Source organism: Bubalus bubalis, chromosome 1 (genome assembly GCF_019923935.1).
Source record: "Bubalus bubalis isolate 160015118507 breed Murrah chromosome 1, NDDB_SH_1, whole genome shotgun sequence".
In the NCBI taxonomy this organism is placed as follows: domain Eukaryota; kingdom Metazoa; phylum Chordata; class Mammalia; order Artiodactyla; family Bovidae; genus Bubalus; species Bubalus bubalis.
In genome coordinates this window covers 142,066,144-142,092,105 of record NC_059157.1, presented here as the reverse complement: position 1 = coordinate 142,092,105, position 25,962 = coordinate 142,066,144, and the positions used below count along the sequence as shown (strand labels likewise).

The 25,962-nt window shown below is 43.7% G+C and overlaps 1 protein-coding gene across 1 annotated transcript in view; it reads right to left on the bottom strand.

Moving 5' to 3' along the window:
- SLC7A14 (solute carrier family 7 member 14) overlaps positions 1-25,962 on the bottom strand; it is a 110,463-nt gene that overhangs the window by 19,771 nt on the left and 64,730 nt on the right. Inside the window, exons 3-4 of the mRNA XM_006055309.4 lie at positions 10,869-11,105; positions 9,106-9,323 (exon numbers count right to left, since the gene is read on the bottom strand). Of these exons, the coding sequence (XP_006055371.2) occupies positions 9,106-9,323; positions 10,869-11,105 (455 nt within the window). The remainder of the gene's footprint in view (positions 1-9,105; positions 9,324-10,868; positions 11,106-25,962) is intronic.

The following is a 25,962-nucleotide window of genomic DNA, read 5'->3' as shown; positions in this document are numbered from 1 at the left end:
TAAGTAAAAGGCATAATATGAAGAACTAGAACCTATAAAGTACATCACAAAATGGAAGATCATCTCAAACTTTCAAAAGCAACATTTGCTCATCTGTAAAATGAGTTAGTCTCTTCTCTAGTCTCTCCCATTAGGGCTCTAATGCTTCAGTTCTCTAACTGGGGGCTCTTATTCTGGGGTCCATGCAATTCAGGAGAGTCTGAGAATTTTGATGAGAAAAATAAATCTTTATTTTCCTTACCCTTCTATTGAATGTTATCATTTCTTTTGATTATGAGCATAGATGACTAACAGTATTGTGATATTTGTCACCAATCAGATATTTTCCCAATCATATTAGTTGTTGCAGAGATCTTGAAATACCATTTGTGCTCATTGCTACTTCCAATTTATGTTAGTTATTAGACAGATATTAATATTTAAAACACTAGTAAAGAAGCCCACAGTTATATCACAATTTAAAAATATTTTTGTAACTGTATTTCAATTTACAGTTGACTCTTGAACAATGTGGGGGTTAGGGATGCTGACCCCAGCACAGTTGAAAATTCGAGTATAACTTACACTGGCCCTCTGTGTCCATGGTTCCTTGTGTACTTGAGTCCTCCATATCTGTGGCTCCATGTCCACGGATTCAGCTAACCACTCACTGATGTAGTACCATAGTATTTACTTTTGAAAAAAAAGCGTAACAGCCTGATTCAAACTGCTGCTGTTCGTAGGTTAACTGTAATTGGTTTCTTTCGAACTTCTATGTAATTAGGTTATTCATTTATAAACACAGTTTATATACAATATAAATACAATCCCAAAGGAATTCATCTGCTTCACCAGACTGCCAAGGACTCTACTGCACACACAGAAGTCTAAGAACTCCTGATCTATTCTAGTAGAAAGAACTTCCATACAAGCACCAGGGGGCTACTATCTGGGAGAGGAGAGAACTCCCACTTTCACTCCAGCAGAGTCCTGCATTTCAGGGTGTGGAAGGTGTCTTGCCTCCAGACAAGGAGATCAAAGAGATCTCACCTCATGGTACATGGAGGTTCACAGGTTTGGAAAGGTACTTGTTTTCACTTGTCTAAAAAATGTTTCTGGTGTTCAAGGATGGATGGATGCTGGAATTTCAGGCTCACCAAGCTGCCCCAATCCAGGAAGGCCTTGCTTTAAGACAGCTTCCAGAAAAACAGGTCCTGATTTCTCTTTCTTTAACATTTTTCTTTCCATACACACACACACACACACACACACACACACACACACCTCTTATAAATCATACAGTGACATTTTATGACAATCAGTCTGATGATACAATCAATCCCAATTAGGACGTCCCAGGGCTACAGTGCCATACTACTTGGAGTGATCAGTGCTGGATGGTCTTAGATACTGGAAGAGCTCCCTGCTGAGGACAGGAGGGTGGGAAGGTCCTAAGTAAGAATTCAGGGCCAAGCTACCCTGGAAAAAGGTAAAAGAGACATGTGTACCCCAATGTTCATTGCAGCACTGTTTACAATAGCTAGGACATGGAAGCAACCTAGATGTCCATTGGCAGATGAATGGATAAGAAAGCTATTGTGTACATATACACAATAGAATATTACTCAGCTATTAAAAAGAATGCATTTGAATCAGTTCTAATGAGGTGGATGAAAATACAGAGTGAAGTAAGTCAGAAAGAAAAATACCAATACAGTATAATAACGCATACATGTAGAATTTAGAAAGATGGTAACGATGGCCCTATATGCGAGACAGCAAAAGAGACACAGATGTAAAGAACAGACTTTTGGACTCTGTGGGAGAAGGCGAGGGTGGGATGATTTGAGAGACTAGCATTGAAACATGTATATTACCATATGTGAAAGAGATCACCAGTCCAGGTTTGATGCATGAGACAGGGTGCTCAGGGCCGGTGCACTGGGACAACCCTGAGGGATGGGAGGGGGAGGGAGGTGGGAGGGGAGTTCAGGATGGGGGACACATGTACACCCATGGCCGATTCTTGTGAATGTATGGCAAAAACCACTACGATATTGTAAAGTAATTAGCCTCCAATTAAAATAAATAAATTTACCCCCCCCTGAAAAAAATAAGGTGAGAGGTCTAAACCATGCCTTAAGAAGATTAACTGAGGACACAGGGAGGGCCAACTGGAAGAGAAGGCTCAGTGGGACATGCCTCTAAGACACAGGTATCTTGGAGCAACACCTTCCAATTTTGAAGTATGACTCATAGTTGCTGGAGGAGAGGTGCACTGTAGGCTCCAGGGGGAATCTCAGAGCCTTGCGTATGGGTGGATAGGACTTGGTTAGGAGTGCAGATTCTATAGCCTGTCAGACCTTGATTGGTTCTGCCAAGAACTAGCTTGGTGACATAGAACAAGTTCCTAACCCCATGGGACTTCATTTTCTTTATCACTTAAATGGAAATAAAAATAGTATTTAGCTCATTGGATTGTTACAGGGATTAAATGAGATAGTTCACCATGGTTGTAGAATATATGCTCAATTACTCAGTCATGTCTGACTCTCTGTGTGGCCTCATGGAGTGTAGTCTGCCAGGCTCCTCTGTCCATGAGATTCTACAGGCAAGAATGCTGGAGTGGGTTGCCATTTCCTTCTCCAGGGGATCTTCCCAACCCAGGGATCAAACCCGAGTCTTTTGTATTTCGTGCTTTGGCAGGTGGATTCTTTACCACTAGCACGATCTGGGTAGGTGCTTAATAAATATTGCTCTTATCAGTAGTTTTTTTTTATTACTATTGTAAGTTTTTCTAGAACAGATGAAACCAAGGACACAAACAAATTCCTCCTCTTCTTCCTCCTTATTTTTCTTTTAGAACTTGATGCATATTTTATTAACTGCTCCCATGAACCAGGAACTGTGCTTGGTGATATGGATACAGTCATGTGCAAAAAGTACTCTGAGCATGACCTCCTGGGGTTAGGACCCTAGAGGACACTGCAAGACCAGAAATGCTACCTTGATTGTGATGACAAATTGATCAAGATTAGCAAATACCTACATTATTACAAAACAGAGACATCATTTTATCAACAAGGGTCCATATAGTCAAAGCTATGGTTTTTCCAGTAGTCATGTATGGATGTGAGAGTTGGACTATAAAGAAAGCTGAGTATTGAAGAATTGATGCTTTTGAACTGTGGTGTTGGAGATGACTCTTGAGAGTCCCTTGGACAGCAAGGAGATCCAACCAGTCTATCCTAAAGGAAAGCAGTCCTGAATATTCACTGGAAGGACTGATGCTGAAGCTGAAGCTCCAATACTTTGGCCACCTGATGTGAAGAACTGACTCATTGGAAAAGACCCCAGTGCTGGGAAAGATTGAAGGCAGGAGAAGAAGGGGATGAACAGAGGATGAAATGGAGTTTGAGAAAGCTCCAGGAGTTGGTACGGACAGGGAAGCCTGGTGTGCTGCAGTCCATGGGGTCACTGAGTTGGACACAACTGAGCAACTGAACTGAACATTATTTGTAAAACACAGATGCTATTTCCCAAATGAGTGAAAGCATGAATGGCAATTATTGATAATGATTAGATACCAGAAAATTAACTATGGGAACTAGGTTAGTTGGGAAGAGAGAGAATAAATTTGCAAAGAGAATGTCTGTTAGCCACAATTTGCATAGGTAGAACTAGAAAGCAGTTATGATTGAAGAAAGACTAAACAGATCAAAAGTAGGCAATCTGGAGGTTCTACTGTGATGGGAAGGCCACGAAATTTAACTCAGATGGTTCAAATGGAATGATTTTGATGAAGGGACTCTAGGGCTCAAGGCTGAGAGGAAGTGAGGAAGAAGTACCCTGGCCTGTTCTCTTCTCCCTTTCTGATCTCCTGATTGATATCTCCCATTGGCTAACCCTAACAGGAAGCCACCAGCAGGGGGTCTTCTGGAGCAAAGAACAGAGCAGGAGGAGTAGAGAGGTGATCTGGGGGAGTGCGGGCAAATGGAGGAAAAGCAGCAGACCTGCCAGGATTGAACAGACTCTGGCCTAGAAGATAGAGATTAAATAAACAGATTATTTAAGAAAAGATAATACATTAACAAATAGGGTCACCTTTTTACATGAGTTAATTTGAATGAGGTTTTTTTTTTTTTTTTTTTTTGTGCGTGTGTCCTTCTAGCAAATAATCCCTGGTTAGTAAATACAACAAAGCCATGAAATGAAATTGTATGGGTGTGTCTCTACCCCAAAATTGCTAAAACTGCTTTCTACTTCACTCTACCCAGATTTCAGATCGAGCCTCTGGTATTTACAATTAGGATATACTTCCATGCTTGAACAGAGAAGGCAATGGCAAGCCACTCCATGCAGTCCATGGGGTCGCTACTAGTCAGACAAGACTGAGCGACTTCACTTTCACTTTTCACTTTCACGCATTGGAGAAGGAAATGGCAACCCACTCCAGTGTTCTTGCCTGGAGAATCCTAGGGACGGCGGAGCCTGGTGGGCTGCCGTCTATGGGGTCGCAGAGTCGGACACGACTGAAACGATTTAGCAGCAGCAGCAACCATGCTTGAAAGAATGTGTTTAGTATCCAGGGGTGAGCATCTGTGAATTAAATTAGTGGGTGAAGCATGTGTGTGTGTGTGTGTGTGTGTGTGTGTGTGTGTGTGTGTGTATACACGTTTCTGCCCTCATCAGCACTTTATCCTAACTTTGCTTTAATGCCTTACATAAATAAAAACCAGTATTGACTTTTCACTTTGATGATGTCACTGGAAATTATTTTCCAAGGTCAACCTGGTAAAGCTGCTCAGCCAGAAGACGCAGGTCAGTCTTTCCCTCTACAGAGCTTTGTGGGGCAGCAGTACCTGCCTCAGTTGCTGGAGGACTGTTGCTTAATTCGTTAACAAAAGTATGTCGTTGCCAGCCTGCTACTCAACTTCAGGGATCCCTGAAAGCTGGGATCCCTGTACCTTGCTGATATTTGAGAGGCGTTAGGATGAGGCGGCTCTCCATATTCTACCTTAGATATGCCCACAAGATAATTAGGACCTTTGTGTAATTCACTCTCAAGGTAACAAGACAAAACTCCAACTTCAGCAGCATTTCCTACCACCCTCTTGCTCCAGATCTGTTAGTGGCCTGTCCACAGCGACAGTGGAATGTGCTAATAGGTTCCAGCAAGTGGATTCAAATGTGGAGACATGGAAAACAGCTTTTCCTCTTTTTGGAGACTGTCAGCATTCCCCACAAATACTTGCTCTGAACCATTTTCCTGGGAGCTATTTGTGCTGGTAGAATGTTTTATTTGGTCAAAGAGAAACCATAAGATAGCATCGAGAACAAATAACATACAGTGAATACGCATCCAACAATGTTCAGGGCTGAGGAATTGCAGATGGAAGTGGGGTTCAGCTGAGGGCCAGCAGTTACTTGATATAGGGAAAAAATGTTTGTTGTTCTTAAGCTCTTCAAGACCAAAGAAGCATTTGACCCAGAACCTGTAAGTGAGTAAACCATTCCTTATGCTATTTTCTTTGGAAGGAAGTGTTTGGAACAGGAAAGACTAGGCTTCTGAGGGGTCCGTGGCCAGAGGATTGCTCTCATTAACCCTTTAGAAGTCCTTGAGAGTTGTGTTTTAAGTCACGTAACAGTATCCATATAAACCATTTCCCTCCATAATGGTGTCCTCCATCCCATCTTAGCTATTGGGATTGAACAAGAAAGTGGGTTGGTACTCTGAACTTGTCAGTCCCCTTGTCAGAGGTGGGCTTCCCTTGTGGCTCAGATGGTAAAGAATCTGCCTGCTGTGCAGGAGACTCAGGTTCAATCCCTGGGATGGGAAGATCCCCTGGAGAAGGAAATGGCAACCCATTCCAGTAAACTTGCCTGGAAAATTCCATAGACAGAGGACCCTGGCCAGGCTACAGTCCATGGGGTTGCAAAGAGTTGGATATGCCTGAGTGACTAACAAATTTCATCAGATTTTTTTTTTTTTGGTCAGGGGTGGGGGTCAGATTTTCCCTACGGAGTGAGGAAGTTCATGCAGCTGGCAAGTAGGCAACTTAATTTTGCTGACAGTTGTTAGAGAACAGAGTAGGGAGTGTGTTTATTCACTTGGTGGATGACATGCTCATGAGAAGGTGTCAGATCTCAAAAAATACCATGTATATTCAGAGTGGCCTTGCTGGACTGGAAAAGTGACCTAAAACCAAAGTCAAGAAAGAACAGGTCCAGGCAGCAGGCTGGGGAGGAGATGTGCAATGCAGAAATCCGAGGCCAGGCAGAGAGGATGAGTCAGCACCATCTTCACGCTGGGCTGTCCTTTGTGCTCAGATGATGTTTTTAGGGACAGCCACTAGGACACAGATTTGAATTTCCTGCAGGGAAAGAGGACTCACAGCAAAAAATCCAAAATCCCAGCCAGGTTTTTTGGTACCAACGGCCAGCCTACTCCAGGTAGTAGGTTTGGGTTGGAGTGAGGTCAGTGGCCAAAGGTGGTACTTTTGCCATGCGTGAGGTCCTGGGAGCAGTGGAGTGAATAAGGACTTTGACTCCTCCAGGACCGGAGTTGAATTTCATTCTATTATGGTCTAGACCTGTGATCTTAACTTTTCTTGTGCTCAGTTGCTCAGTCAGGTCTGACTCTTTGTGACCCCACAGACTGTAGCCTGCCAGGTTCCTCTGTCCATGGGATTCTCCAGACAAGAATACTGGAGTGGGTTACATGCCCCTCTTCAGGGGATCTTCCTGACCCAGGGATCGAACCCGTGTCTCTTATGTCTCCTGCACTGGCAGGAGGGTTCTTTACCACTAGCACCACCTGGGAAGCCCAGGCTTAACTATCCTCCCATCTTAATGCTCCTCCCAGCTCCAAGACTCCCAGTCTTTGTGAAGCTTGAAGGAAGTGTTGCTGCTAAGTCGCTTCAGTCGTGTCCGACTCTGAGCGACCCCATAGATGGCAGCCTACCAGGCTCCTCTGCCCATGGGATTTTCCAGGCAAGAGTACTGGAGTGGGGTGCCATTGCCTTCCCCAAAAGGAAGTGTTAAGAAGACTCAGAAGGCAGGGGTCATCATACACAAGGTACTCAAGATAGTGGAAGGGGCTTTGGAGCCATACACCTGAGCGGGGATTTCAGTCCTGGCACTGACTAGCTAAGTGACTTCCGGCAAGTTATCCAGCTTCTCCGAGCCTTGAGTTCTCCATCTGTAAGTTGCGGATAGCGGCACCTACTTCCAAGTTTTGTTGTAAGAGTGAGATAATATCCATAGAGCATGTGCCCACCCAGAAGGTAGTGGGTAAATTCTAGCTCCTTCCTCCATCATGATCATTGTTACTAATTATACAATATGGACTTAAAAATGTCTAAGGTTTTATTATCTTTTTGGAAACATTTGGTGCAATTAGTTTTACCACCTGATAGATGAGAAAACTGGAAAGCAGAGAAGTTAATTCTTGGCCAAAGCCTTACAGTAAGTCCCTGACCCAGTAATTTCTTACATTGTTAAGAAAACGGTGAGAACATTTTCATGTGCTATGATGAAAATGCAGTGGAGTTCTGGGAAAACATTCTTTCTTTGTCACTATTATCATTTGTTGTTTTCTTATATGATAGGAAGGGAACAATTTGTATCATAAGAAAATATAGACTTGGGGATCCAGAATGGGGTCAACAGTGTTTCTTTGTCTCTTCTTCTGGTTTTAACCAGTTTGAGGATTTATTCACCTCAAGGAGGAGGGATGAACTCTGCCGTTCTGCAGAATTCTTACTGATAAGCAGAAGACTAGAAACATTGGCTTAAACTGTTTCTTGCTTATTTCTCTTCACTGAACAGCATGGCATGGTTTAGAATACACAGAAGTTATTTTGAGTGTTCTCCAAGAGCAATTTCTGGTCCCTGGAAAGCCAGTGTAAGCAAAGACTGCAAAAGCAAATCTGGTGGAATCCTGGCCTTCTGTCACTGATGCTGGGTGGGCTGGTCTTCTGGCCTCAGTTTCTTTATCTGTTAAATGAGGGGGTAGGACCAGGGGGCCTCTAAGATCCCTTCTAGCTCGAACTTCTCTGATTTCTGTTCTACAGTTTGAAAAAAAGAAGAATGGGCGAGCGAATTTTACCAGTAAATCCGTAAAGGTGGCATTTTTAGTCATATAGAGGAAGAATTCAGGTGTGACTAGCACTTGTCAGTATAAAGAATTTGCTGCTCGGACCTTTCCACTTTTCTTTAGCATAAACCACACCATCAGATCACCGGGATGAGATCTGAAGATTTTGGTCCAGCCCACTCTTTTGTCAATCCCCAGACCACACCAGTGGGCTTCTCTGCTCTCAGACCCCAGCAGGACTTTCTGCCTTGGATCAAACATTGAGTTTAGTTTTGAGAACTGTTCCTTTCTTAGTTCCATACTGAAGGCATGCTCACCCCTTCCTTGCCTGCTCACTGTTCAGGCCCCTTTTACTGCTTGTCTATTTACCAACTGTCTGAACTGAGCAGTCCTACAGAGAGATTCTATAGGACTGAGCTGTTCATGTGCAGGCTTTGGAATCACAGTCCTGTCTTTGGTCCTAACTTGGGCACTTAAGCTATGTGCTTAGTAGCAAGTCATTTGACCTCTCTGAGTGTTGAGATTTTCATCTGTGAGACTAGAATGTAAATATCCTCCTTGCAAGGTTATTGAGTGAATGTTAGTCTCTTAGTTATGTCTGACTCTTTGTGACCCCATAGACTGTTGCCAGGCTCCTCTGTCCATGGAATTCTCCAGGAAAAAATACTGGAGTGGGTAACCATTTCCGTCTCCAGGGAATCTTCCCGACCCAGGGATAGAATCCCAGTCTCCTGAATTGCAGGAAGATTAAATGAGATATTATATGCAGAATTAGGCATAATTGCAAGTGACCAAAACTTTAAATCTATTATCATTTTCCATATAACATAGAGCTCAAGAAATGTTTGTGAAACAGCTAAATAAAAAAGAACCATTTCTTCAGAACATTCTGATGAAATTCAGGTAAAAGGTGAGGAAGAGAGTGCCATGAAGGTTATGGGACAAGCAGCATTTCCTTTAACTCATGTCTCAAACAGGTCATAGGGTAGTAGGCAGGTACACCCACAGGGATTTAGGAATGAACTTACCCCTGACCAGCCATAGGGCAAGAATTGGCCCTCAGCCCAGTATTTCCCATTGATGAAGAAGAAGCCTGCAATCATGATGAACACCCACACGGCCAGGTTCAGCACATTGAGTACATTGTTGAAGCCCACAGAATTCTTCACCCCCAGCGCGACGATTATGGTGACGATGATTGCGATCACCAAAGCCAGAAGGTCCGGGTATGATTGTTCTCCTTTCCCTAGAGGGATAAGATGTGAATTAATAATATTGTCCAGGCCCACCCAGTGCATCTGCACTCAGCTTAGAGAAGGGTGGTCAGTGTGTTGTGGAAGGAGAAGGAACTGTGTGTGTGTGGTCCGCAGGTGTCTAGTTACAAATGAGAAGGTTTTGGTATATAGGTGAGATGACCTGATATCCCGGACCAAAAATTGGGATTCATAATATGAGAACTACAGCAGTTCCTCTGGAGCCATGGCATGGAACATCCGAAGGCAGGACTATCCAAGGACAGTCAAATGTATACACGGATCTACCACGTTATTTGAGCGATTTTATCTTCATTGTCGTTTACTTTATAGCCCATAAATATTCCATTTCATTCCAGCAATCTCTTTATTAGGAAATTTTAAAATGTGTGTCTTTGACGATTACTGGAAGAAGGGTGTACTTTCCATTTGTGTGATTGCAAAGAAGATGGCTGGGGAACTCTCTCCGCCTGTTTGGTCTTGTCTGTTGGCCAGTGGACTCCTGCCCTCTATAGAGGGAAAGTGGCACTGCTTCCGCAGTCAGGCTCCTGGATTTCAGCTCAACTCTGACCTGTAACCAGCTGTGTGGTCATGGGCAAATGTCTCCTTTCTCTGAACCTCATCTGTAAAGTGAAAAATTTGGGCTACCTGATTTTGGAGGACCCTTTCGGGCCTAAAATTTATGAAATCAGTATCCTGAGAAGATGTTTTCTTCATATTTTTAAATTTTCTCATGGTATCTAGGTGCTCAGCATTTTGGTCAGCTCTTCTGAGACAGGGGCACCAATGACTTGTATGCAGCCACTGAGTTAGTCCCTGGATGTTTTGGGGCAAGACTTCCAAAGTCTCCTCCACTACAGTTTAGCTTCCCTTGATTGTGAAGGGATAGTCAGATGACAGAATGGAAGGTGGGGCTCAGAAGCTGAAGTCTCAAGGTATTTGTTACATGAGCTTCTGGTTATTTAGTATTCACTCATTTTGTTATACCCATTCATTTTGTTTCTTTTAAATATATTCCCTTATTTAAAAATTAATGCATGCTGATTTAGGATAAGTTTTTAAAAATCTAAAGAACCCATCAGAGAAGTTCCTCATAGTTTTCTATTTCTTTTTCCAAATTACTTGTATTTTTATATAGTTATTAACGTGATACATATACAATTTGTGTCCTTTGTCATACAGCATTACATTAAAAACATTCCACGCTCTTACAACAGACTTCCTGGTCATCCTTTCAATTGCTAGCTATGTTATACACTGCCATAGTTTACTTAATCAGTTGTTCTAATGTAGAATACTTAAACAGTTTCTAATTTTTTTGTTATTATAAACAAGGCTGTGATGAACATTTTTTCATATAAAACTTTTATGGAGGTTAGAATAGTTTCCTTAGGACAGATTCATTCATCCATTACTTGGCAAAAAAAAGACATATTAAGGCCCTTGGTACTTGTCGCCAAATTGCATCCTGAAAGAGGAGCCCCTTTATTTGGCTTAGTGAGTTTGCATGTTGGAGTTAGAGGCTGTGGCAGTCTCACCCAGGCCATTGAGGGTTCCCACGCTGTCCACCATCCAGCGGCTGATGGTGTGGTTGGCCAGTGAGTCAAACATGCTGCTCAGAGCACTGGCGCCCGCCGCGGTGCCTATCAAGTACTCCAGGATCAGGTTCCAGCCAATGAAAAATGCCACAAACTCCCCAACAGTGACGTAGCTATAGGTGTAGGCTGACCCTGTGGTCTTGGGGACGCGGACTCCAAACTCTGCATAGCAGACACCTGCATGGGACACACACATGAAAGGTGGATTTCAGGAGATGAGCTAACCTTTTGGTGGCTAACCATCTGGGATAGATAATCCTGGACATCTCTGGGGTCTTAGAACAAGTTCGCAAAGTTTTATGTAAATGAATCAATTCAAAGCCAGTTCTGATGTCTTCCAACTTTACTTCTGTAAAAAGTCTAAATCCGAATGCCAGACCAAATTCTAAGGAATGATTAGAAACTGATCTTATTGGAAAAACTCCCATTTATTGTACGTGTCTCAGTTGTTGTTCTTTAAGTGTCAGATATCCTGAGTGAACTTGGGTCTAATTCAGTATGACTATACAACTGATGTCACCTAGGTTAGATTATGTTAGCATTCTTCTCTTTTCATTTTTATTTGTTACAAAATGTGTTCCTCATTTAAGGGTGATACCTGGAGTAATCTTTGAAAATCCTGTACTATATGGGATGGGGGGTTAATTAAAAATGCAAATATAAATAAATGACTAGTTATTAACTAGGAAATTTGCACATGCAAAAGATAATCTAATGAACACCTTTAGAGTATCTCCTATGTGCTTGGCAAGATACCAAATGCTGGGAATAGAAAAAAGACAAATGAGGCAGGGCCTTGCCTTCAAGTGGAACTATGCCGGGAAATCCCCACACTTTGTAGGCTGTAGGAGCTCAGTAATGCAGAAACGTACAGGAACACAGAGAGCAGAGATGAGACGTGTGCATCGGCTGGTTTTGAGGTATATGGAGAAATTAATTGGACCCAGAAGGTGGACTATGAGGCAAAGGCATGGTGGGGAGAGACTGTATGAAGTTTTGGGTGGAAGGGAATGTGCATTGGGGGACTGGGAGGAGACGAGGCTGGAGAGGCAGGCAGAAGTCACATGTTTTCCAAAGTGGGTCTGGTGGGACACTTCTACCAGAGTCATCTATTACACTTGATCTTAGCCAGAAGGCCAAGAAGTGATCAGAGTCATCTATTGAGTTGTGATTTCAGGAGATGGGGACCAAGAATATGCATTTTAATAAGCTTGCCACTTATATTTGAGAAACACTGGTGTATAGCCTCATTTTTTGTTTTATAGAATAAGAAATTAAATTAGAAAGGGGCTGGGAGTATATCAAACTTCTGGAAGTTGGGAGAATATTCTACATTGTACTAGAAACTCTAGATTTGGGGCCAGTGGGTGGGGTACTGAGTGGGAGGACAGAGCAACAGCTTGGAGGAGACACACCAGGATGGGAGAAAGAGGTAGAGGGGAACGCAAAGTAAACATTACTGTCCGTCCCAGTTTTGTTCAGGGCCAGCGCTGCGGTTCTCATCACAAATCAGGGAAATATCGTTCATTCTTTTGTGACTGAAGAGAGCAAGTTTCTTCTCCTTTGGAAGAGAGTAAAATCAATGCACGGATGCAAAAGCAGAGATGTCAGAAGCAGCGACACGATGCGTGACTACAGGTGATGCGGCCTCTCTTCCTTCCCCTCGGGCGTCAGTGTCGGCGCCTCCATATGGAAGGAGCCCTGGACAGCCGGGTTGCCCTCTTGTCTCAACTCTGCCTCGAACCTGTGCATTGCTTTACATGTTTCCTTCCTTGTAAGGTTGGAGAAGGAAATGGCAACCCACTCCAGTACTCTTGCCTGGAAAATCCCGTGGACGGCGGAGCCTGGTAGGCTACAGTCCATGGGGTCGCAAAGAGTCGGACATGACTGAGTGACTTCACTTTCACTTTCACTTTCCTTGTAAGGTAAAGGAATTAGGCCGGGATGCTCTCTTTAGGATCTTCCTACTCTTTCAACCTGGGATTCTATTGTTCTATGGAATTCTGCTGCAAAATATATTAAGCATCGTTTCCTTTCACATTAGTTACTATATTGTTCTGTATTATGGAGGTGCTCTCAAGGCCAGCAAAGCTGTTCGTCCCTACCTTGAATGGCCTAAGCTGTTATTATTTTGAGTTTCTGTGTCAGCCTCCTTCCCTCCACTTTGTAAAATAGTTTTCCATCTCCTTGGAGATCAGACTGTCAGTCATTTCTTCTTGTTACTGTTGTGGGGCTTACCTGGAGCGGTCTGACCTCTTCTTGTTCTAAATTGCTGCTTCTAACACCTGATGTTTAAATTGTTGGAGTGAGTCTAAAATTAAGAGGAAGTGGTCTCGGAAGGAAAGCCTGAGGAACTCTAGGAGGCAAGTATAGAGTGTGAGAGCCTGATGATATTTCCTTGGTTGCTGGGGGAACTGGTATAACTTATGTGTTCTCATCTCCTGAAGGGAATTGACTTTGCACATTGAGTGGGTGTCTCTTTAAGTGCAGTGTAAGGATATGGGAGGTAAATGATTTATTCTCTTTAGTGCAGTATGCACAACTTTATCCAGTCATTCCTATACTCTGTGAGCTTCTTTTCTTCATCCTTCTTCACCACCTGATAATGTACAAGGCTTATAAATAAGATTTTTTCCAAGTGGCACTTTTGAAATGGGCATCAGTTTGATTGCAGATTTAACTTGGAGAGCCAATATTGTGCAGTTTGACCAATCAAACATTTTCTCCTTAATATTTGATCTGCCAAATTAAGTTAGAAAACACTCAAGTCACTGGCCAAGGGTGATTAGCAAAGAGTCAAGTCAAGTCTTCCTTAGGTCTTGTGAAGGGACCTGCCCGTCCCTTGCTCTCTGGGTCAGAGGAATAGGCCCTGTGCTATGTGTGGTGTAGGAGCATATAGAATCTTACTTATTTCCCCTAAACATGCTTGGATCTTGATGACTGGGGTTTGGGGAGAACAGTGGGAAAATCAATTAGCCACTAATCACGTGGGATAGTTTCTGCTCGCGGAAATCATTCTTTGGGACACACTCTCATTTTGAACATGTTGTAAAGGATTTTATTTTTGAAACCTTCTGATTTATTTGCATGCAGGAATCCAAGTTTTTAGTGGGTGCTAGAGGGCTTTACTGGTGGCTCAGTGGTAAAGAACCTACCTACCAATGCAAGAGATGTGGATTCTATCCCTGGGTCAGGAAGTTTCCCCTGGAGGAGGGCATGGAAACCCACTCTAGTATTCTTGCCTGGAGAATCCCATGGACAGAGGAGCCTGGTGGGCTATAGTCCATAGGGTCGCAGAGTCAGACATGACTGAGCACACATTGTATATAGAGTGTATCCAGGGAAACTCAGTGATGAGGAGTGAATGATTTCAACTCCAGTATCCTGGGAAAAAAACTGGAAAATGTTGTCAATCATTCTACTACCTCCACACCCCCGCCCCAACTATCTCATGTGTAAGAGACACATTCAAGGATGTCTTTCTAATTTCAATAAGAAATAAAAACCATGAAAAAGGATGCCATTTCTTAAAAAAATTTTTTTATCCTAGATTAGGTGGTCACTGAGTATTTAAAGGCAAGTTACTTATCTCACGTGGGTAAAACTAAAGGGCCAGTTAGAGGAGCTAGTACTTTCGTTCTTTGGTTTTAGACCTAGAATCAACTCTTAATCATTTGTGTTAATGGGGGAAGCCCTGTAGGAGATACTGCAAGCCAGTAGTCTTACAAGTTTGTACTGCCTCCTAGGGGGAGTTTTGGTATTCTATGAGGGTGTCTATGGTGCGCATGATTATTGTGGGCCCTCGTGGCATTAAATGGGCAAAAGCCTGGGCTGTTAGACCGTTTGTAGTGTGTGGGACCATCCCACAGGATGATGCATTGTTCTCTTACTTGATTCCAAAAGTCTCAGTGGACATTCATGTAAGACAAAACGTGTTTGTAATTTCTGAGCTTAAATCTATCTTCATTGCACAAAGCGTTTTTTGTTTGCATGGTTTTACATACTCTGAATTATTCAGGGATGTAACAATTGGGTAAATTAAGGGACAGTTGTAATTTGTTTTGTTTGAAATTTACCAGGAGCTGGTTGTCATTTGGGAAAGCCGCATCAGCAGCAGCTCGAGACTCATGGTCTTTGAGCGCCAGACGGCACATGTATGTGAGTGTGCGTTTGCAGCAGCTGCATTCACAGTGGTTATGCCCCAGCATCCATATGCTGAAATATTATTTTTATGAGAAATTACTTTTCTTTCCTTTGTCTTCCATACAGAGGTGATTTTTTTTTTTAAGTTAGTGCGTAGGAAGTTAACATTATCTCTAGTTTGCATTGCAGAATAGTAGAAAAAGAATTGCAGAATATTTATCACCTAAAATTGATTTGGTGAACCAAGATGCAGACTCACTATTCTAAATGAGAGATAAGTTTATAAATAATCTCTACTCAATTTAGCAACTCATTTCGAAAATTTATTGCCCCAGAGTTACCCTCCTAATCATATTTGCCTTATGCTGTTATCAAAGTGACTTTGCATTCCTCGGCTATTCATCAAGCGGCTGGAGAGGGAGAGGCATATTGATTCCGAAAGTATAACCGTGTAGCTGGAGAAAATCAATATGGAGTACAATGTCAGGGTGCAGATGGCCATCGAGTGAGTGTGTGCTGCAGACATGCTGGAAGTGTTCCCTTCAGAGCTGTTCAGAGAGGCAAGTCCTTGAGCAATACAGTGGCTTCATTTCAGTGGGACTAAAGAGAAGAGGAGTGATTCATTCCTTACATCCTGCACCTCTGATACCCTTTTTGGTTATCTGCCTTTTAAGTATATTGTAAACATTCGTTGTTGTCATTTAGTTTCTTAGTTGTATCCGACTCTTTGCGACCGCATGGACTGTAGCCCGCTAGGCTCCTCTGTCTATGGGATTTTCCAGGCAAGAATACTGGAGTGGGTTGCCATTTCCTTCTCCAGGAGAACTTCCTGACCCAGGGATAGAACCTGTGTCTCCTGCATTGCAGGCAGATTCTTTACCACTACGCCTCCTGGGAAGCCCCTCCTCCTGTTCTTATTTTGTAGTATCCCTAGTGTTCTGATTTATTTCTATATCTAGAACTATTTTTGGTTAAATTGACTAACTACCAGCCTGAAACCCAGGGAAAATTAGGACTTACACATTGAAAAGAGGCTTGGGACAAGATACCAGAAGCTTTCATCTTTGAAACATTCACTGTCAATCCTTTTGTGTATACCTCAAGTCATATGTGATTTGAGGTTCAGAAAAATTTGGTTCCTTTCAATGTGAATTTCTTTTGAGCTCTTGCCTGGAAAATCCCATGGGCGGAGGAGCCTGGTAGCTGCAGTCCATGGGGTCATGAAGAGTCAGACACGACTGAGCGACTTCACTTTCACTTTTCACTTTCATGCATTGGAGAAGGAAATGGCAACCCACTCCAGTGTTCTTGCCTAGAGAATCCCAGGGACGGGGGAGCCTAATGGGCTGCCGTCTATGGGGTTGCACAGAGTCGGACACGACTGAAGCGACTTAGCAGCAGACTTAGCAGCATGACATATATAGGTGTAACAGACCAACCTTCAATTAGATGCTCCCAGAGAGTCTACAAACAATATTGAACTTTCTAAACTTGTGCCGAAGACAGCACTACCCAAGACAATCACTACATGTTCCTCCCCATATAATGTCATCCTGTCACTTAAAACCTGTACTGGTTCTCTAGTTCCAGGAGGCATAGAACCAGGAGGCAAAGATTCTCCACCCTAGGAGGGTGTAAAGGAGAGAGATCCAACTGACAGTAGGTAAAAGTTAGAGAACACTTTCTCCACTCAAGAAATATGTTTCCCTCTTCCTTCCACCAAAGAGAGCCATCAGACAAATAAGTCCTTTTTAAAAGTGTACTTGCTCCTAGAAAGATTAAATCTAGTGATTATTTACACTTGAATGCCAATTGCTCTACTCAGATAAACAGAGGTTTTCCCATTACTGTGTAGTTGAATTTATCGACTAATTCACTAACCTACTTATCAGTGAACTTACTAATTTCCTGAATAACTTCAGACTTCCTAATTTCCTTCCTTTAGTGCCTACTAAATCAGACACTGTGGTGATATCATATCAGAGACTTAAACGGTAAGTAAGGCAGCTCTCCTGACCTTGAAGTGTCTATATTCTAGTCAGGAAAGGGTTTAATAAACAGATGATTCCACACAGCTGGTGTTTAATGCTGTAGAGTATATATGAGGTGCTCTGGGAGCTCAGTGGGGGGAGTGTGGTTCTTGGGGAGCATGGTTCTTTGGTGGCTGGGGAAGTGGAGACAAAGTGAGGAGGCTTTTGAACTGCATCTTGAAGGGTGAACTGGGCTTTCTCAGGCAGAAGAAAATGGGAAAGGATGGTCTCAGGCAGATGAAAGGGCACAGCTGGGATGATCTATGGGATACTCTGGGGACTGAGGGTGATGAGTCTGCAGAGGGGGACTGGGACCAAGTGTTGAGGGAAAGAACCTGGTTATTAGGTTGGGGGAATCTAGCAGAAAAGGGCTGTACCATTATCTACTATAGTTGTAAAGTTTTGTCTTGGTTGTAAAACCCACTCTGCACACAAAGTCTTATTTGAGAGCCAATTCATAAGTAAGTGAAAGCAGGATGGCTCTGTCTGAGGAGGGAGTGGGAGGCCTGCTCAGGACCTCCCTCATCCCACGCCTCCCCAAAGCCTGTGAGTATACTCTGTGGACCCACAGGCTGTAATGAACATGGCATGGGGAGGGGTATTGGCTTCTCATCGGGGTGGTTTTCTTACTTGACAGACGATGCAGCTGAACCCCAGACATGAAGCTGAGTATTCAGTTAATGACAGAGCTGGGATCCAAACGGAAGTTCCCAGATACCAAGTTCTAGGCACTTTCCAATTCATTCTTTCATCATCTGAAATATTTATACGGCACCATCTTGATGCATCTATGTGAGATTTTAGGAACTTAAAGGTGAATAGGAAGAATACAGTTCTTCTTTTTGTGGGTCTGACAGTCTAGTGGAGAATACAGACCAGAAAAGCAACAAGTTTAAGAAAACAAGAAAGGAGATATTAGTTGCAGGGGCTGGGGGAACACATGGGCTGATTTAAAGAGATACAACATTGAGTTCTGAAGTGAGGTCTTCAGAGAGCCAGAAGGACTACCCATAGGGAAAGAGGGTGTCAGGAGGTATGAGAAGGAGTGGAGAGAAGTGTTCATGGAAACGGTTAACCAACCCTGCAGTTTCACTCAGGTCTCTGGGATCGGTCCCGGCCTGCGTGTTGATCAGAGCCTCTGCCTGGGGTAACTGGCCACAGGTTGCAGATACCCAGCCTGGTTGGTTGTTTTGAACATGTTTTATCTGTCACCAGTCCTCCTGAGTGCCACTTATCCTCTGTCTTCCACACTCAGGGAGGAATCAGTTGTTGGGCAACACCATAGCAACTCACCACTTAAACCCAAACATGTCTTTAAGGACATCCTCACCAAAGATGGCATTTTGCTGAGATAATTGTTATCCATTTCCTTCTCATTTTCTTAGTCTTCTTAAAATGTCTCTGTTCCATTTATAAATTCACAGCAAGGCTATAGATGTTGTATATACAGTGCGTCCCCTACATATGAACCTTCAGGTTGCAAACTTTCAAAGATGTAAACATGCATTCACATGTCCAATCACATAAGTTAGTGCCTGTGTCCAGCGTACATTGTCACATGCGTAAACCCTCTACGAGTGGTTGTGCTTTTGTGTACTTTACTGTACATTACCGTGTAGAGTACAGTATCTTTATTTCAAGCCCAGGATGTCTAGAAGCAGCATAAAAGCAGCAGTGATGTAGCTGGTACTACTGTGCTTTTCAAGGTACTGAACTGTAAGATTAAAAATGTTTTCTTTATTTTTTGTGTTTGTTTTTTATGTATTATTTGTGTGAAAAGTATTATAAACTTATTACAGTACAGGACTGTATAGCCGAATGTGTTAGGTACCTAGGCTAACTCTGTTGGATTTTCGAATGAATTGGACTTGCAGGCTCTTGGAATGGAACTTACTCGTATGTAGGGGACTTCCTGTTTTACTGTGGTTGCTAGTACTGCTTACATGTGGCTTTGGAGTGGGGTATAAGGAGAAATTACAGGACCCTAGAGAGAAATAATGTGTGAATTCTCTGGGAAACATTTGTTTTCTCAGCAGCACTGAATTCCAGGAGGTGGTACTGAAGTATCCCCATCATTTGGTCCCTTGAGAAGCATATTGTTGGGATCTAAGAAACATCTATTCAGCCCCCTGTCAAGTGTGGTGAACCCCTATGACCCTGCCCCAACGTCCTGTTCCTATGCTCTTCGTCAGCCAAGAAACTGTGGGGTTTCTTTTTCAGGGGGTAATCCATCAGGCACTCTCTCCTTCTCACCTCAGCTGTCTCTTCTACCTGCGTAACCTTGGTTACTTCATCACTTGTCAGTGAAGCTTGGGCCAATTTTTACAAATGTGTCTGGAAGAAAAATAATTTGTCTTGGAACTCCTGTTTCTTTGTGTCTGAGAAGAGACTTATAACTTTTCTGCCAAAGTGGGCCTCAGGTGGACAATAAGAGCTTGTGTTTAGGGGATGGGCAGCGTCTTCAATCGGGGGTGCGACACTATTACTTACGGAACCTGACAGGGCTCCAGTTACAGTTGGGAGGAAACAGAACTGGAAAGTTCCCAGCCCACAGCACCAGCACATCAACATACAGACAGGAAGGAAAGAAGCTGACCTCAAGGTCAGAGAAGTGACCCCCAAAATAGGTCAAGGAAGTTTAATAATTTACTGATTAAGTGTGATCGGACTGTTTACTCTCTTGCCTTGATCTCCTCTTTGAAAATATTTTAAAGGTTATTAGAGGTATGGTTTTCATAATATGATGAATTCCAGTAATATTATTCCATAATATGATGAATTATACAGTCTAGTCACGCTGTTGTTAATATCATCATTAGTGTACATTGGTTAATTTTTAGTACATTATCAAGGTATGAGGATGGTAATAAAAATAATGATCATGTGGCTGCTTTCAACTAAAGAATCCACAGGGTTAGTTGTTTCTGAGTCTGTCTTCTGGCCCAGATTGATCCCTTTTCATTGCTAAGGTGGCAGGTGGTCTCAAACTGCCCTTTTTTCTGCTCCTAACAATTTCATGTTGATGACCTTGGGTAAACATCAAAGGCAGCCTCAGAGGGCAAAAGATGTTACAAAAGGGAAAGACATGTTTGGGGGCATCTACCTCTGTTAGGCCCATTGTATGCAGTTACCCATCAGGTATGCAGTACCCATACAGGTGAGCTGTGAGGTAATGCTAGAGTCTCCATCAAAGGCCCCTCTTTGCTTTAGGAGAAGCTGTGTGGTATCATAGGAGTCACACAGCCTCTGGAGGGAGACAGAGAGTACTTATGACAGTTAAATAAGATAATATACACAGATCACGTTGCCTAGTGTCTAGCACACTATAAGTGCTTGATAAATGGCAACTAGAAATTTTGCTAACTGTGGCCTTGAATAAGTCACCCAATTCACTGAGCCTTAGTTCCTCCATCTGGAAATGGCAATGATGATGCCTACCAGGCAAGCTGTCATGGGTCTTGGCATTTAGCAGGCACCCCTCCAGTGGCATCTATGGCTGTAATTATAGTTGAGGAAAAGGAATCTGAGAAGTTTACTTAGAAGTAGCTTCTGGAGTGTTTATGTGGGAGCCTTGGCCTCGTAGGTGGAATAAAAGAGATTAGAAGCGAGTATTGTTGGCTGATGGTGTTAGAGAGTCAGCATTGGCAGAGGTATCAGAAGTAATGTAGCATTCAGATCAAGCCCTGTGTGTGCTTGGTTCACTTCTAAATCTGAACCTGGAAAAATTTCTTTCTGGTTCTTAATCTTTAGTATAGTAATAACTGTTCTGTTCCACAAATTCAGTTAGAAATTGTGAGGATGAAAAGAGAGTTCCCATTTTCTCGTTCAGCCTTTCTTTATGTGGAGAAGGCAATGGCAACCCACTCCAGTACTCTTGCCTGGAAAATCCCATGGATGGAGGAGCCTGGTAGGCTGCAGTCCATGGGGTCACGCTGCCCCTCGTCCAGATGACTCTTGGGACTCTGATGACTGGACCAAAATGGCTTTGTGCAGAAAGGCAAGGAGAGCAGGCATGGAAGTAACAGCTTGTTGAAGATTTTCCAGCTCATTTCTCTCCAAAATTGGGCAATCCCCCTATTCCTGAAGCATAGGAATGTGGCACCGACAGAGAAGACAGTTCTAAGAAGTGAGGGGACCAGACCACCACCCCCTTGTCCTGAGAATTTAATGGGCAGGATTAAAAGTGAGTGCTAAGAGAACACACTTGAGGACTTGTGTGGCCTTCTCAGCCCACCTGATGAGCAGGTAGGACCAGGTTCTGCTGGGACAGGCTGTGTTCTCGGCAGATGCCTGGGTGGGTGAGACCCAGAGAGTCTTTCGCGGGCCTGGGTCTGCTCTCAGTGGAGGATATTCCCGGAGAAACCCCTTGAAGAGACAGGCGCCATCTTGACTTTTTTTCCAAAGTGGCCACATGCAGGGAGGGCAAAGCAGGGCCAGAGAGAGGCTCAGGATTTGGGAGGCAGTTAGAGAGAACTTTCTGGGTGTGGGGACCTGGTGGCAGCTCCTGCTTCTCTAATTGTCCTCCCTCCCAGGATATGAACGCCTACCACGTTCACCTCCCTTCCTTTCCAGCCCTGTTTCTGCTCTCTAGCTCACAAACTCTAGAAGAGTTTGGTCTTCCATAGGGCATAAGTCTGAAGTTTGTATTTTAGGAGTGAGTGTTGCTGCCTACTGGTCCATGAGGTAGGAAGGATAGTGTGTGTATCAAATAGTACTGGGCACAGCTGACCAGGATCCAGGGGTTACTGCTCTTGCCAGATTCTCATCTAAGTGGTCCTGATGTGTTTTTTCCAACTAGACAGCCCCTACTGAATGCAGTAGGAGTGGTGGGATTTTAGCTGACTCTTCTGTAAGACCACTCCAGTGAATGGAGCAGTGAATCCCTTGGATATGTTGGTGGCTTCTTGACAGAGGCATTCCCTCCAAGGGGAACGTGGAGTGCTTTTGGCCTGATGTATCATGTCGAGTGCTCTCATAATTAAAACATGCTTAGATGTGTTTGCAAAGGAGCAGGCATTTGTATCCATGTTTTATACATAAAAGAAACTTACTGCATTGTTTATTTTCCTTAAAAAGTCTAGGAAATTATAAACTGGGGTATTTATAAATAAAATCTCAAGATAAATAGCCAAGGAGTGGGAGGCAGGTTCAAGAGGGAGGTGATATATGCTTACTTATGGCTGATTCACGTTGTTGTATGGCAGAAACCAACACAACATTGTAAGACAATTATTCTCTGATTAAAAAAAAAGATGAATAGCAAAGGACTATTATTTTTTTTAAGCTTTTTATTTTGTATTGGGGTAGAGCCAATTAACAATGTTGTGGTAGTTTCAAGTGAACAGTGAAGCGATTCAGCCATACATATACAAGTATCCTTTCTCCTCCAAACCCCCTCCCATCCAGCCAGGCTGGCATAGAACACTGAGCAGTGTTCCCTGTACTACACAGTAGGTTGCAAAGGGCTATTATTGAATTCATTCCAGAATAGGAAATTCCTGGAGCACTGATAGGATATAAAGATATATTTATGTGTGTATGTGTATACATACATAATTACGTAAATGTATATTTCTATATACATTTTTCTATAGACAAAATATTTCTATATTTTCAACTACTTTGCATGGAATTTTGGGACCCAAGTCTATGTCTAGTAGTCACGTATGGATGTGAGAGTTGGACTATAAAGAAAGCTGAGCACCGAAGAATTGATGCTTTTGAACTGTGGTGTTGGAGAAGACTCTTGAGAGTCCCTTGGACTGCAAGGAGATCAAACCAGTCCATCCTAAAGGAGATCAGTCCTGGGTGTTCACTGGAAGGACTGATGTTGAAGCTGAAACTCCAATACTTTGGCCACCTGATGTGAAGAACTGACTCATTTGAAAAGACTCTGATGCTGAGAGGGATTGGGGGCAGAAGGAGAAGGGGACGACAGAGGATGAGATGGCTGGATGGCATCACTGACTCAATGGACATGAGTTTGAGTGAACTCTGGGAGTTGGTGATGGACATGGAGGCCTGGCATGCTGTGGTCCATGGAGTCTCAAAGAGTCGGACACGACTGAGTGACTGAACTGAACTGAAGTCTCTGTCAATGGCCATGGTGAAATAGAGCATGAAACATGTGTGATGCTTGCTTTTCACACACATACAGTCACCCACGGACACGCAGTAAAGCCCAGGCCCAGGCTGTGTCCAGGATGATGCATTCCCTGGGTTGTTAAATCAAAGGTTCACTTTATTGCTTGCTGTTCTTTTTTTCATGCCACCTCTACCCTTTGTCTTACAGTGTCTGTCTAAGGGCCCAGAAGTGGCCCGCTCCAGTGTGTAGGCAGTCCACTGGAAAGGCCATTCACAGTGTCCCTGTGGCTTGGGATGTCAGCACTTATGCATTCTTCACTTCCTTGTGTAAGAATCTATTCTTCCTTCAGTTTCATTCCTATTCCTCTGCCTACATTTTTCTTTCTCCACTGTTGCTTCCTATTTCTCCATCTCCATCTGACTGTGGCCATTTAACAAAGTCTTGCCCTTAGTTCTTTTCTCTTCATACTCCCTCTGCTTTGGTGACCTCACCTCTTTGCCAGGGCTTGGGGAGTTTTCAGGGCCCTCCCTGATTCACTTGGGTGGCCCTGGCCCCTTAACCCAGCCTCTGTGACCAGGCAGCATGAAGAGGGACACTAGAGTGGGACAGGATGTTTAGAGCAGATGGTTGGCACAAGCAGTCCCTGAGCTATTGTGGTCGGCCACAGTGTCTGCCTTTACCAGGCCTCCAAGGGCGAGAGCTGGTGCCTGGCACAACTGCTCTTCATGGTTTCCATCTGCACTCCTGCATCAGGTGGTTATCCTTGGTTGTTGTGCCTGACTCATCTCTAGCCCCTATTTCAGTGCACAGAATGGAGGCTGCTTAAATACCATTTGTTCCGAGAGAGAGAGTACTTTGCCATGATACCCTGTTTAATTTCCAAGGAGCATTTACTACAGTTTGGAATTTTTTGGAATTTTTCTATATATTTATTTACTTGTCTTCTGAGGAACAGTCTTCTTGTATGTTTTGAAGCACAGCTGGTTTGAAGGGACTGTCCCTGTGAGATAGAGTTCCTCTTTGGCAAATACCTTCAGAAGCAAAAGCAAGCTCTTCGCCCAAGGTTTATCTGGAGAAAGGGTGGGTAAGAGGTGGGTCTTCTGCTAGGTGTGTGTGGAGGGACTTCCGAATCTGAACCACAGATGGCTCATTTGCACTAGGAATGAGCCTAGCCTTGTTAGGTTGGAGATCTGGTCAGCAGTAGTGATAGTCATAAAAATAATAGCGAACATTACTAAACATTGACTACATGCACCAGCTCTGCTTAGCGCTTTCCATACATGATCTGAATCTCACAAGGTCATAATGGTGCTGAGACTGTCATTATTCCATTTACAGAAATTGAGGTCAAGATCTAGATAGGTTCTCCGGACTCCCTGATCTTTTCCACTTGACAGAATACACCTAGACAGTGACGCTTATGGTCATTGTGGTCAGGAGGTCCTGTGTAAAGGGATGAGGCTGTTCACAGGTACAAGTGACAAGCCTGGCCACCTCCTGTGGCCCTGAGGGCTAAGGGAGCAATACCTTGGCACATCTGTCATTTTTGGCAACCTGCTTGGGGAGCCCTAGGTAAGGGAATTTTTTAAGTCTCACAAGTAGTAAATGGCTGGGCAGGGCTTGAAGTGAGGTATGTCAGCTCTGGGACTGATCCCTCCCATGCTATGTGGCACTGGGCTATGTGTAGGGGGCGGAATTGAGGCGCTGGACCTTTCTTTACAAATCGTTCCCCTCCCTGGGTTCTTTTTTCACCCTAACTCATATGGGCAAGCCTCCCTGGTAGCTCAGATGGTAAAGAATCCACCTGTAATGCAGGAGACCCAGGTTTGATCCCTGGGTCCAGAAGATCCCCTGGAGAAAGGAAAGGCAACCCACTCTAGTATTCTTGCTTGGCAAATTCCATGGACAGAGGAGCGTGGTTGGGATACAGTCCATGGGGTCACAAAGAGTTGGATGTGACCGAAGCGACTAACACTTTCGCTTTCAATCTAAACTCTTCATTTTGCAGAAGAGGAAACTGAGGGCACAAGATGTAAATGACTTGTTCCAGGGTCCCAAGCTGCTGGGGGACAGGGCTGGACCAGATCCCGGGTGTCCCAGGCCCTTTGTCTCCTGCAGTGGCCACGACTATTTCATGTGTGCCTGTCTTGTTTCTTTGCATCCATGCCAAGACCCTTGTCTCGGAGTTCTTTCCTGTCTTCTGCAACATCTCTGCTTTGCCAAGCTGGCGGCCAGTCCCTCCCACAGCCACGCTGGGTGCTCTCAGTATGCCCTGTCCACCCCAGCCAGTGCTGGAGAAGATGTAAAAGAAGCCCAGCCTCTCCTGGGTTTGCTGGAGGAAGCTCATTTTCACATTAAGTGATCTGAGAAACTTGCATATTTCTATTAGATTGTGCTCACCTTTCCTGAACTGGTAACTGACAGCCTTCCTACAGGGCTGTCAATCCAGCCCCCTGTGGAAGAGCTGCCTGCACTTCAGAGTACCCTTCTCACTGCCGACAGGTGACGGAAAGGCACTGAACTTTGAAGTCAGTTTCATGACCCAGGTTACAGAAGTTTTGATCTAGAAAAGTACTCATTTAATCAATAGAACAGAGTGAGCTGCAGGCTCTTTTAAAATCCCAATAAGAATGAAGCTTTAGTTAAAAAAAAAAAGAATGAGGTTTCCTTGATTCACTCAGTTTTCTCTGGTGAGTTTTTAAATTATGGGGGTGTGTGTCTGCATGAAGCAATATGGGGGTAACAGCCTCTGGAGAAGGCAGAATCAAATGTAGAC